General features: G+C 43.6%; 1 protein-coding gene across 2 annotated transcripts in view; it reads right to left on the bottom strand.

Annotated features, from left to right (window-relative positions):
- GRM3 (glutamate metabotropic receptor 3) overlaps positions 1-12,689 on the bottom strand; it is a 52,097-nt gene that overhangs the window by 6,311 nt on the left and 33,097 nt on the right. Inside the window, exons 3-4 of one of the 2 annotated variants that reach the window (XM_054213324.1) lie at positions 7,609-8,675; positions 140-314 (exon numbers count right to left, since the gene is read on the bottom strand). In XM_054213324.1, the coding sequence (XP_054069299.1) occupies positions 140-314; positions 7,609-8,675 (1,242 nt within the window). The remainder of the gene's footprint in view (positions 1-139; positions 315-7,608; positions 8,676-12,689) is intronic. The other variant, XM_054213331.1, reaches the window with a different exon arrangement.

Genomic DNA, 12,689 nt, shown 5'->3' with positions numbered 1-12,689 from the left:
ACCGTTCTATGATTCTATGATTCCATGGAGTACACAGCCCAGCCTATAGAGGTCTTTCTGTTGCTGGTAAAAACCCCATTTTGTCTTTACCCAAACTCACCACAACCCCACATAGAAAGGTGGCAGTTTTATTACTTACACTGGGAATAAGTGGTCCCGGTCCCACTGACACTGAACCTGTTGAGATGGAGTCTGTGAGTGACCACGTTCTTCTGGGGCTGGAAGAGGATGATGTGCACCTTGGGCGCGAACAAGCAGCCCAGCACAACGAAGCCGCTCAGACTCACAGAGATGCACATGGTGGTGGTTTGCACCTAGGAGAGAGTGGGCGCAAAGCACTGTGTTTCAGTACGGAAAGCTCTGAAACGCAGAATGTTAGCAGCATTATCATACAACAGCAGGAACCACAGTCCTGGGGGTTTGCACTCATGCAGGCTGGCTTGGAATATCTGCAGCATCCTTATCTTCCACAATCATAGGATCATACGAGTGAGGTACACGGTGCTGATGGTGCCCTGTGTGTCTGCGTACCAAGGGGAGCTTGACTGCGTGTGTTCTCCCTCAGTTTAGCACAGAAAGGATAGTGCTGCTCTCTTTCTCTCATTTCTTATGCCCTTGATCTCTAGATTGATCAGGAGATCCTCTGGAACGCCTGTCATGCAACAACTGGGCAAAGCTGGCTACAGTGGAAACCACCTTGCACGTACTATACTTTATGTGGGTTAACATTTGATACCTTATGTAGATCATCCATTTGAAAATCAGTTTAGCTTCCAACTTCAATCCTAATCAGAGAACTTGAGCAATGCCTTGCAGGAACATAGGAGGGATTTCAAGTAAACATAAGAGCTGGGGACATTTGTCACACTGGGCCTGAAAGGTGCCCTGACTTGGAGGCAGAAGCTTTTGGGCTGAGAAATTAATTGCTTATAAGGCTGCAGGATTTTAGAGTAGTTGCCTTGGGGAATTTGTAAGTGCAACTTTGCTGGCACTATCTTTCTTCCTTTTTGTTCAGTGGTATAACTAGGCGCCAGTTTACTGCCTCATTTTCGGTTTATATTCTTTTCTTCCAAGCAGATTCCTTAATTAAGATGTTGAATTAAACTGCTTTAAAGTCTACTGCTTAATTTGAATGATTATACATACAAGACTCGTTTTTCCTTAGTTACACTCCTGCAGTCCTTGGAGATTAGCCTTCTGCCATGGGAATGGTTCTCATATCTCCTTGTCAGAAATAATTGGTGCAAAATGAAAAATAGAGTAGGGAATGGACTTTGTTGCTTTATGCATATAGACAGAGCACAAAGTGCTTTGTCAGTAGAGAGTATAATTAATGTGATCACATAATAATCACTCTTTACCCGAGGTAGATGTGGCAAGCACCATGAAAAAGTTCTCAGCTTTCACAGGGTGAGCGAACATGGAAGACCCTACAGGGACAACACAAGAAATGGACACCTTGGGTGCACTTTCTCCTTCTCTTCTCTGCATTTTGTCCACAGGGTCCACAGAAGGTTCTGGGTGGGTCTTGAACTGGCAAAACAGGACTGGGAGTTTTGTTATAGAACAAGAAGGGCAGAGAAGGTCAATGAAGCTGGTGAGGGGTCTGGAGCACAAGTCTTATGAGGAGCGGCTGAGGGAGCTGGGGTTGTTTAGTCTGGAGAAAAGGAGGTTGAGAGGAGACCTTATCGCTCTCTACAACTACCTGAAAGGAGGGTGTAGAGAGGCGGGGGTAGGTGTCTTCTCCCAATTAACAGGTGATAGGACAAGAGGAAATGGCCTTAAGTTACACCAGGGGAGGTTTAGACTGGATATTTGGAAAACCTTTTACACTGAAAGTGTTGTCAAGCATTGGAAGAGGTTGCCCAGGGAAGCGCTTAAGGCACCATCCCTGGAGGTATTTAAAAGAAGGGTAGATGTAGTGCTTAGAGATATAGTTTAGTGATGGTTTTTGTCAGAGTTAGGTTGATGGTTGGACTAGATGATCTGGAAGGTCCCTTCCAACCTAGGCGATTCTATGATTCTAAGAACAAATGAAGGTAGTAGTTTCAAGGGAAGTCCTCTTCACTAACCATGCCCTCCCACCACCCTGGCTCTTCTTACGGTCTGTGCCTCTTGGAGCAGCTCAGCTGTGCCGCTATAATTATGCACTCAATCAATGAAAAGATTTGGGTTAAAAATAGCCCCATCCCACAGGGTTTCTTTTAACCCAGGTCACTTCAATGGTTCGATGTGTAACCCACCCTCATGGACATGGGTGTGCTGGCAGAACCGGGGCAGTGCTGCTAGACCAGGCAGGAATGACTGGCAGGGGGGCAAGCTCCTTCAGCCAGAATTACCCCTAAAGAAAATGTAGGGAGAAACTGTCTAAACAGTAGGAATTTTGACAACTGATTTCATTATAACCAGTTTAACACCTGGACTTTTCCTTCCTATGTTATCACTGCATTTCTTAAGATTTTGTCTAAGGTGATCTGGTTGAAAATTCCCATAAGTGTGCCAGATATTGAAGCTGCCGTGAATTTGTCATGTGTCCTTATTTAATCATATCAGCTTTCTTTGTGTCTTTCATTCTGAAATCAATGTGGATCTCTGCATGAAAATCAATGGCATCAGAGAAATATGTCTTTTCCAACATCTCTCTAAATTTTTTACAAGGCACCTAACAGAGTCAGCCATGAATCACAGCAGTTTTCCCAGCAGTTTCTGGCCTCTGCTTTGGGATCTTCTGGGTCTTCTGGGAGCAACTTCTGGGATCATTGGAGGACTCTTGCGAACACTTCAAAGAATGTCAGGGTGTGTTGCTGCTGCTGGGAGAGGATTGCTGCAGGAGGTTGTGACTTCTAGCAACCTCCAGCATCTCTTAAGGAGCTCTGTCAGCTGTCATTTACCAGCCTGGAGCTTTTGTCTGAGCTGACTCTTGATTAGATAAGGTTGGGCCCTCTGTAAGTGCTGGAGAGCGAAGACGTTCAGCAGCATGCAGAAATGAGCACAGAAGAGGGCTAGAATTTTGCTGAATGTTTTGTTTGTGTGCAGAGCAATGGGGGTGCCAAAGGGCATGGTCCTCAGTGCCCACAGGGGCAACTGTCCCTGGTATATCAGGATTGACCCAGGCTGAGCTCCCAAGGGATGATTCAGCTCTGCAGTTTTGGGGTTGAAGGGATGCCTGGGGCCTCTCACAGGGTGTGGGGGGGTTGTTCTTTTCTCCGTGAGATGTGGAGGATTTCTCTTGCCAAGTTAAGGAACTACAGGAGGAGTTCAGCAGACTCTGCAACATCAGACATGATGAGAAAAAGGTGGAATAGATCTTCTCTGGCACTCTGCAGGTACAAGACCCTGGTCTGTACTAAAGAAGAACTAGGCAGCCTATGTTTGTTAAGTTGGGAAAAGGAGACTTCCATCAGGATGAAGGCTGGAAGTCCGCGACTTGTGGCAGCAGGCAGATGGCTCCTGATCCACTTACAGATCTGCAATTACAGCACAGGTCATTGCCCAGGTAGCAGGGAGAGGAGAGGGAGTTGGACTCTGTGTGAGAGAGCAACAGGAGTGAATGGAATTCTGTCTGGCAATGGGTCTTGACCCAGCTGATAGATTATGGGTCAGGATTAGTGAGCAGACCAAAGTGGACAACCCTGTGGTAGGTGTCTGCTATAGACCACATAATCAGGAAGAAATAGACGAGGCCTTTTTTCATGCAACTGGAAGAAGTCTCATGTTTGCAGGCCCTGGCCTTCTTGGGGCAGTTCAACCACCCTGATACCTGCTGGAGGTACGACACAGCAGGGCAGAAGTAATGCAGGAGGTTTTTGAAGCACACACAGGTCAACTTCCTAAAAAGGGTGATTGAGAAACCGATAGTGGAAGACGCTCCACGTGATCTCATATTACAAACAAGTAAGTTGTCAGGTGCGTGACAGGAAGGGAAAGCTTTAGCCACTGCAACCAGCAAATGGTGGAATTCACGATTCTGAATTCCAGGAGAGGAGGAAACAAGGCAAAAAGTAGGATCGCTACCCTTCAGAGCAGGTTGACCTGTTCAGGCACCTTCTTTGAAGAATACCATGGAATATGGCCCTGGAGAGAAGAGGGGTCCAGGAGGCCTGGCTGTTTTTCAAGAATCACCTCAACCAAGCTTACAAAAGGTCCACCCCAATGGGCAGGAAATCAAGCAAATGTGGCAGGAGGCCTGCATGGATGAGCAATGACTGGCAATAGTCAGTATGGATTTACACAGGGGAAATTATGCTTAACCAACCCGATGGACTTCTACGGTGAAATGACTGGCTTGGTGGATGATGAGAGAGTAGTTGATATTTTTTATTTTGACTTCAGTAGGGCTTTTAACACTGCCTCCTATAATACCCTTATTGACAAGGTAATGAAGTACAAGCTAGATAAGTGGACAGTGAGGTGGACTGAAAACTGACTGAACTACTGGTCTCAAAGGATTGAGATCAGTGGCACAAAGTCTAGTCAGAGGCCAGTCACTAGTTGTTCCAGGGGTTGATATTAGGACTAATGCAGCTGAACATCTTCATTAACAACCTGGGTGCTGTAACAGAGTGAACCCTCAATGAGTTTGAAGATTGTACAGAATTGGGAGGAGCTGCTGATACACTAGAAGATAGCTGTGCTGCCATCCAGAGGTACCTTGACTTGCTGGAGAAATAGGATGACGGGAACCTCATGAAATTCAACAAAGGGAAAAAAAAGTCCTGCACGTTGGGAGGAACAACCCCAGGTACTAGCACATGCTGGGGGCCACCCAGCTGGAAAGCAGCTCTGCAGAGAAGATCCTGAAGGTCCCGGTGGGACAAGTAGATCATGAGCCAGCAATGTGCCCTTGCAGCAAAGAAGGTCAATGGCCTCCTAGGATGCATTACGCAGAGTGTTGCCAGCAGGTCAAGGACAGTGGTCCTTCCCCTCTACTCAGCACTGGTGAGACACACATGGGGTGCTATGCCCAGCTGTGGGCTCACCAGTACAAGAGAAACACGAACATACTGGATGAAGGGCCATGGAGGTGATTAAGGGACTGGAACAACTGTCACATAAGGAGAGGCTGAGAGAGCTGGGGCTGTTCAACCTGGTGAAGAGAAGGCTCAGGAGGATCTTACCAGTGTGTATAAATACCTCATAAGGTACTACAAATGAACCAGACTTAACCTAGTGGTGGCCGGTGACAGGACAAGAGGCCATGGGCACAAACCAAAACACAGGACATTTTGTTTAAACATAAGAAAGCTATGAAGACGGTCAAACACTGGTACAGGTTGCCCACAGAAGTTGTGGAGTTTCCATCCTTGGAAATATTCAAAACCTGACTGGACGCAGTCCTGAGTGACCTGCTGTAGGTGAGCCTGCTTTGCGCAGGGGAGGTTGGACTAGACAATCCCCAGAGGTCTCTTACAACCTCTGTGATTATGTGAAGACATGTTGCGTATGGAAAAATCCTGCAGCTGACCTCATGATTGAATCATTCTTCCCCCAGAATTCCTTTTGCTGCTAAAATTTATTCCATTCAGGGAGAAGAGAGTAGTCGTGCCAATATAAGCAAGCTTAGCCTAGCAGAAAAAAACCCCATGTATGTACAGGAGGCATAGATGTAGCACCAACCCTCCCCAGAGCAGGCAAGGCCTTAGCCAAATAGCAGGATTATTTGGTGGGTGAATCTGTAAGACACACAGTACTACGCCACCCAGCATATCTGGCACCTGCCATACAGGGTTCATACAGGGACATTTCTGCTTCAGTATTGGTAGGGAATATGATGTTCAACTACTTTGTTTGTTTGTTTGTTTTTTAAATACTACAGTGAGGTCAACACCAAAATCTCTGGATACATTTCCAGGAGCTCTCATTTTTTTTTCAGAAGAATGAGTCCTAAGCAATGGTTTTGCCTGATATCAAAATCTCAAGCCAGTCATCATTTTTTTTTTTTTGTTGTCACTATTCTGTTTCTAAGGTTGTTTATTGGTGATACCACCAGTATTTGTCTACATTGGTACCGCACAGGTTGCTTCAGAGTCAACATGTAACACTGCATGGAAATTAAAGGTGGGCTTTTCAAAGGAACCCCAGAAGTTTAAACATCTAGGGTGGGGTTTTCAAAGAGCTCCTGACATGTCATGAAAGCATCAAATAAGGTGTCAAAAGCATTTTCTGTCAATTTGGTAGGACTGCAGTTGGCTTATGTATTTAAATTAAATGCCTATGGTTGCTTCTGAAAATCCCACTCAGGCCATAAGGCTGAAAAATTCTGCTTGAGCAATCAAGTCATTCTCCTCTTGACCATTAGTGTCTGTGCTGCCCGCTCACGTGACTGTCTGCACTGATATTACCCTCCTTCTATGTCTATCTTCCTGATTGCTTTGGGTGTCCGGAGCTGTTCCCCAGTGCCTGTCTTAAACTTTCCCTTCATTACCTTCAATCCATTACTCGCCATTCTAACTTCTCCTGAGACTGAATAATCCCTTTCTCTCTTTTTGTTGCCTTGAAATTATTTATAGTCTGTGATCACGTCTCCCTGGGTTTACTCTTGTCTAGACTAAATATATCTAGCTCTTTTACTGTCACTCTGCGTTGTTTGTTATGTATCCCTGTTTTCTTGAAGTTTTCTGTACTTTTCCTAAGATGAGAAAAATAATACTAAATATACTGTCCAGGGTGGTCACACCAAAAGTATATTTAGTGACATTATTAGCTCCACAGGTTTACATGCTATTTCATGTACATACTACTGGTAATAATACAGCCCTAAACTAATCTACCTTTCTTCTGGGCAGAAAGTTGAATTAATTCACTGCAAACCGCTGTAAGGGCCAGCTCCAGCAGTCACTTCTCACATCATAATAACTGTGAGATTTCCAGGGGAGCAGATCTGAATCTTTTTTCTGAGACAATTTCCTTCTGTCCAAAAATACAATTTTATTGAACTTGAAGCTTTGCAACACTATGTGACAATTTAAGCAATTTAATGTTTTTTAAGTTTGTTGGTGAAGGCTGACCAATATTTTCTGCTCAGTGAGATATGTGTTTTATCTCCTACAAAGTGCAGAAAGAATAAAAAGTTCTATATTCCAGCATAACCTTTGTTAGATTCTTTTCTTAAAAAAAAATCCTTTTTAATAGAAAATTTTGCAAGTCTTTCCTTATCTTTTTTCTTTGAAAGAATATACTGTATTTGAATGGCAGATTCTTTTGCAGAAGGAGAGTAGTTAGTTCAGTTTTTAATTTAAGGCCCACCTCCACTCATTATGACTCATTCTAACTCACGATCTCCTAGATTTTTCTGTTAGGGACTACGACTTCACATACTGATGTACCAGTATGAATATTTAATCCATACTCTATGCCTCTATTACAGTCAGACTGATAGTACTAATTCCTGCCACCTCTAACCCTATATGCATGGCTTGAAAGGAGACCAGCTTTCTTAGAAATAAGCTAAAATTTGGTAATATGCTTAGGTAGATGTTAGCATTGAGGCAGAGCTTGTTTGCAAGGGATCCAGGGGACAAAAGGAATGAAGGAAGCTTTTAGTGAATGACGACACAGTCCTTTAACGTGATGCACATGATTTATGGAAACAGATATCCAAAGACTTACTCTGTAGTCACTGGATGTCACATAAAATATGGGGAGAAAGGCCAGCCAAATGATGCACGTTGTGTACATTGTGAAACCGATAAACTTGGCTTCGTTGAAGTTCTCTGGACATTTCCTTGTTTTGAAGGCATATACAGTGCATAAGACTACGAGGATTACATCATATGTTAAGGAGATTAACATACTGGAATCTTTGACATTGCATTTCAGTATGACAGTCTCTCTCTTCTCAGGAAGAGTGTACCGCCTGGTGCCAGGGGCCTCCAAGATAAGCCACACGGACACCACCACAATCTGTACCAAAATGAGACTCAGGCAGATGAAGACCTGAGAGCTGGGGCTGATGAACTTAGGCCTTTGAGCACCGTTCTTTACACCATCAAATATCCTGGCTATGCAGTTTGTTTTTGTCAGAAGGGCAGAGTAGCAGACAGCAAAGGAACTTCCTAGCCCCAAACGACGCAGAGTGCAGATAGCTGGAGAAGGCTTGGCTATGAAGAAGAAAGTCATGCTGTAAGACAGGAAGACCCCAAAGAGCAATATGTAGCACAGTTCACGGCCAGAGGCTTTGACCAGGGGGGTATTGTTGTGCTTGATGAACACTGCAATGACCATAAAAGTACAAATAAAGCCCAGGCATGCAATCGTAACAGGACCTATTGCCCAAGCATCTTCCCACTTGATGTAGTCTTCGGGAAGGTCGTAACAGCCAGTCAGGTCAGCCGTGGGCCATTTTCCAGGCCCACAGTCCGCACAGGTAAATTCATCAGCCAGGTACTCGTAGGTTTCACAGGGAATACAAATCCAACAGCAGACATCTCCAGGTTGCATATTCTTCATCTCGTTAGGAGCACAGGGGTCACTGCACTGCGAGACAGGGACAGAGCTCCTGGACCAGTGGATAGAGTCTACCTCAAGTGACAAGGTTTCTGCCCAGTGACCAACCTTCACATAGGAATATCTGCCTCCAGTGTACTGGAAATTGAACACGTTGTATCGTCCTATCCCATCTCCATACGCATCAAATTTGACCATACTGTCGGCTGAATTGGGAGGGTTGAATGGAGCTGAGAGAAAAAAAAAGAAATAGAGAATGTTATTTTCAACACAGAAGACGACTTTTCTCACCATTTTGGCAAGCACAGACACCTGACAGCTTACAGAAACCCATTCAAGTGCCAACAGGTAAGTCAAGTTAGGAGGTCTGTATCTGTCTCATTTTGAAATGTTTTTGCCTTGTTTGAGCTTGGAAGAAGAAAAGAACTAACATAGTAGAACTCTATTTCACTTTACAGTATGAGAAATATTTGTGAATGTGGAGAACTACGTTAGATTACCAATGTCCTTACTTTTTTTGCCCTGGATACAAATGAATTCTCCAATTACTTTCCCCTGTATTCACAACTGCTACCTTTCACATTTTGTCTTAAAAGAAAGATATTTGCTTTTAACTGAGACTCAGCATTATTTGGTGAAATTTAGCTGTCATGATATAAGGAAATTTAAATGGTCAGATTCATAAACATCAATTTTGAGGCCAACAGTCTGGAATGCAGTTGAATAGAAGATTCATTTAGAGGATGATGGACAAGTAACTATGAAGTCCTCAACAATTTCTTACTATGTCTTTTTCGCTTCTCCCTGTGTTGCAGGAAATTTTGAATCCCTTCTATTTTGTTTCAGTTTTATCAGTTTCTGATATTTCTTGTCTGGTCTGAGGTTCCCAGCATGTGCTGCTTTGGTCCTATATCTTGTTTGGGGAATAGACAAAAAAAACACAAACTGAATCTGTGATCTTCTGTGAAATCAATTTTGTAACACTTCCAACTGGTAAGCTCTGGAGAGTTTTTGTTTTTTCCTCCAGCTGAGACTCATGCAGGGAATGAAGAAATATTAAAAATGTAGGAGGAAATTGCATTTACCGTGTGATTTATTGGTCGTTTTCTGTAGCATCAAAGGTGAACAGCTTTATAGGCAGGAAGCAAAAGTGTTTTGTTTTGTTTTGTTTTTTTTCCATTGATGAGCAATAAAGGTGATTTCGTTCCCCAGTGTCTTTGGTTACAGAAGTGGTTCCACTGTCACTGCTGGAATAAATCTTTTTTCCCCTCATCTGTGCCCATCCTGTGCTTGAGCATGAGCAATATCATATAAGGATGTAATATCTTCTTCCACTTCAACCTCCAGATACTTTGAATTTCTTGCAGTAAATTTATTTAGCTTCTATAAAGCACTGAGGCTAAACTCTTTCACTGTTATCCCTGCAGAGCGTTACCTTATTTTGCAGTACTCCCACCAAGGTCAGTAAAAGGGACAGTGATTTTTGTCACAAAAGCCCTGATTGGGGGGTTGATGCATAACCTGCACCTCCCAAGGTGTTGGACTTGCAGTGTATTTCTTTCCCAACTTTCTTCTTATCTTAAGGCAAGGTTGGAAGATAATTTATGCCCAGCTATAGTCCCTTCTGGGTTTGAGCCAAGACTCTGCCTGTTCTTATCCCTGCCCTCTCCTGTGCTTTACCACCTCACCTGTGTCATCTACAGTAGTGGACAGCCCTGGTTTGCAGCATTACAGACTAGGTCTGGGTAATTCAGGAATGTGTAAAAGGATTATTTTCTTTTTCTTCACTGTTGGCATCTAGTTGCACCGCTGCCTAGCCCCACAAGACCTCTGAGTGCACAAAAATTAAGGGCAGCATAACACTCCCTCAAATGGCCAGTCCTCCTGGAAATAACATGCTTTAAATTAAACAGGTGGCTAAGTTCAAAATATAGGTCAACAAGAAGAATATTAAGCAGCTTCCCTTTTCTCCCTCCTCCTCCTCGCACACAGGCGTGCAAGCTCTCTCATCCAGGAGCGGCGTTAAAATGAAATCATAATGCAGCACTTACTTAACAGCGCTTCAATAATGTGTTGTCATTGCCAGTGTCTTATTTCATTATTCATAACACCTATGCAGATTGTAGAAGCTGTTAACACAGCAGCCCATTTTGAAGAGCCAATTTTTTCACTCCAGTGTTATACAGGCCAGCTCCTGAGCTGTGCTGGGAGCCTGTGACTTCTACCGGCACCGGTGGAGCTGCAGGTAAGCAAGACAAACCACAAACTGGTTGCATGGCTTATCTTCTGCCAAGGGCATAACTTCAAGCGCGTGATTACCCCAGTGCAAGTGAGGTGAAGGGTCAGAAACACCAGCACTTTTTGGGAAAGAGTTCCCCCTCTGTAACATCTTTAACAACTTCTTAGTTCAGATAGGATATTTATCATTTAAATAGTGCAAAGTATTTGCCTTGGGATTTGGAGGCAGGTCCACAACGCAAAGCAAGTAATCTCACGTGTAGTTTAGCTTGAATCTTGTGTGTACGCTGCCTTCCACAGGCTGTTCTCACACTAAAAATATGAAGAAAAGGTTTTTGTGGGATGGTATGTTTTAAGTCAACCACAGCTTGTAGCTTGAAACATTCATTTTCAGTGGCTACGGACAGAGGAAAATAAATCACACTCCTTCAGATGGAGAGGGTGAAATCATTTAACCAAACAACGATGTATCAAATTATAGTATGGCAAGCCAAAGCCTACAAATGAGCCCACTGGGTGGCAGCAATTAATATATTCACTGATTACATAGAAAATCACTAAGGTATTTTAACAGATATTTATCAACATATTCTAGATCCTGTAGAACCACTTCCAAAAACTCATGTTTTTAGAAAATATGATCTAATAATAATCATAAAAATAAGATGCTTATAGGCAGGAATGTAATAACATAAGAAAATAGGACTTTATGTTCTAGAATAAAAAGAATAATTTTTGCATATTGGTAGATGATTTTCGCTGAGATGATGTCAGGACATGTCATAAGCCAGTCTGGGAATTTTTTTGTAGTTGAATTTCAGCTTTGAGAGTGAACCTACAATCTTCATAACAGGTATTTCTGGCAGGTCTTTTTCAGAGTTGCAGCTAAGCTGTTTTGGATTTGTTCCTTGGGAGATGGGAGACAAGACTCGCTGGGTCTACCCATGCTGTTAGCAAAGAGGCTATCTGAATCACAACACAAACTTTGTCTCCTGTGAGCAGCCTCTTTGAATCTTCTCCTCCCCTTGCACGGAGCTGGTGCAGGGTCTGAAGCACAAGTCTTATGAGGAGTGGCTGAGGGAGCTGAGGTTGTTCAGCCTGGAGAAAAGGAGGCTGAGGGGAGACCTTATCGCTCTCTACAACTCCCTGAAAGGAGGGGGTAGTGAGGTGGGGGTTGTGCTCTTCTCCCAAGTAACAGGTGATAGGACAAGAGGAAGTAGCCTCAAGTTGCACCAGGGGAGGTTTAGATTGGATATTAGGAAAAACTTCTTCACCGAAAGGGTTGTCAAGCATTGGAACAGGCTGCCCAGGGAAGTGTTTGAGTCGCCATCCCTGGAGGTAATTAAAAGACGGGTAGATGTGATCTAGTCCCTGCTTACTGCAGAGGGGTTGGACTAGATGACCTTTAAAGGTCCCTTCCAACCCAACAGATTCTATGATTCAATGTGGTGCTGAGGGACATGGTTTAGTAGTACCTTGGCAATGCTAGGTTAACTGTTGGACTTGATGATCTTAAAGGTCTTTTCCAACCTAATGAATTCTATGATTCATGAAGTGAATTATCCTTATGCAAAGCAGTTATCAAAGAGAAATTCTATAAAAGAAGTTATCAAGGAAAAGAAAGGATAATTAAAAGTGACTGAAAGATAAACCAGCGATGCTTTGTCCTCCAGCTTGCAGCAGTTCAGAAACGAAGATGCAGCAGCAGTAACATTTATGAGAACAGGAGAAACACTCAGGTACACAGAGTGCAGAAGAGAGAAACCTATGGAGCCGTGGTGCCGGCAGCCCACCTCTGTCAGCTCACTGAAGAAGGAAGCTCACTCCTCCTATTGGAGGAGAAGATGCCATTGTGTAAGTGGAGGACAAACTCCTTCAGCTTCAGATAAGAAAGGAGAGCTGGGGAGGGACTCTTTATGAGGGAGTGTAGTGATAGCACGAGGGGTAACAGTTTCAAACTGAAAGAAGGGAGATTTAGATGAGATATTAGGCAAAAATTCTTTACT

The sequence above is a fragment of the Rissa tridactyla genome, chromosome 1 (genome assembly GCF_028500815.1).
Source record: "Rissa tridactyla isolate bRisTri1 chromosome 1, bRisTri1.patW.cur.20221130, whole genome shotgun sequence".
NCBI lineage: Eukaryota > Metazoa > Chordata > Aves > Charadriiformes > Laridae > Rissa > Rissa tridactyla.
This window is presented reverse-complemented; position numbering and strand designations above follow the sequence as displayed.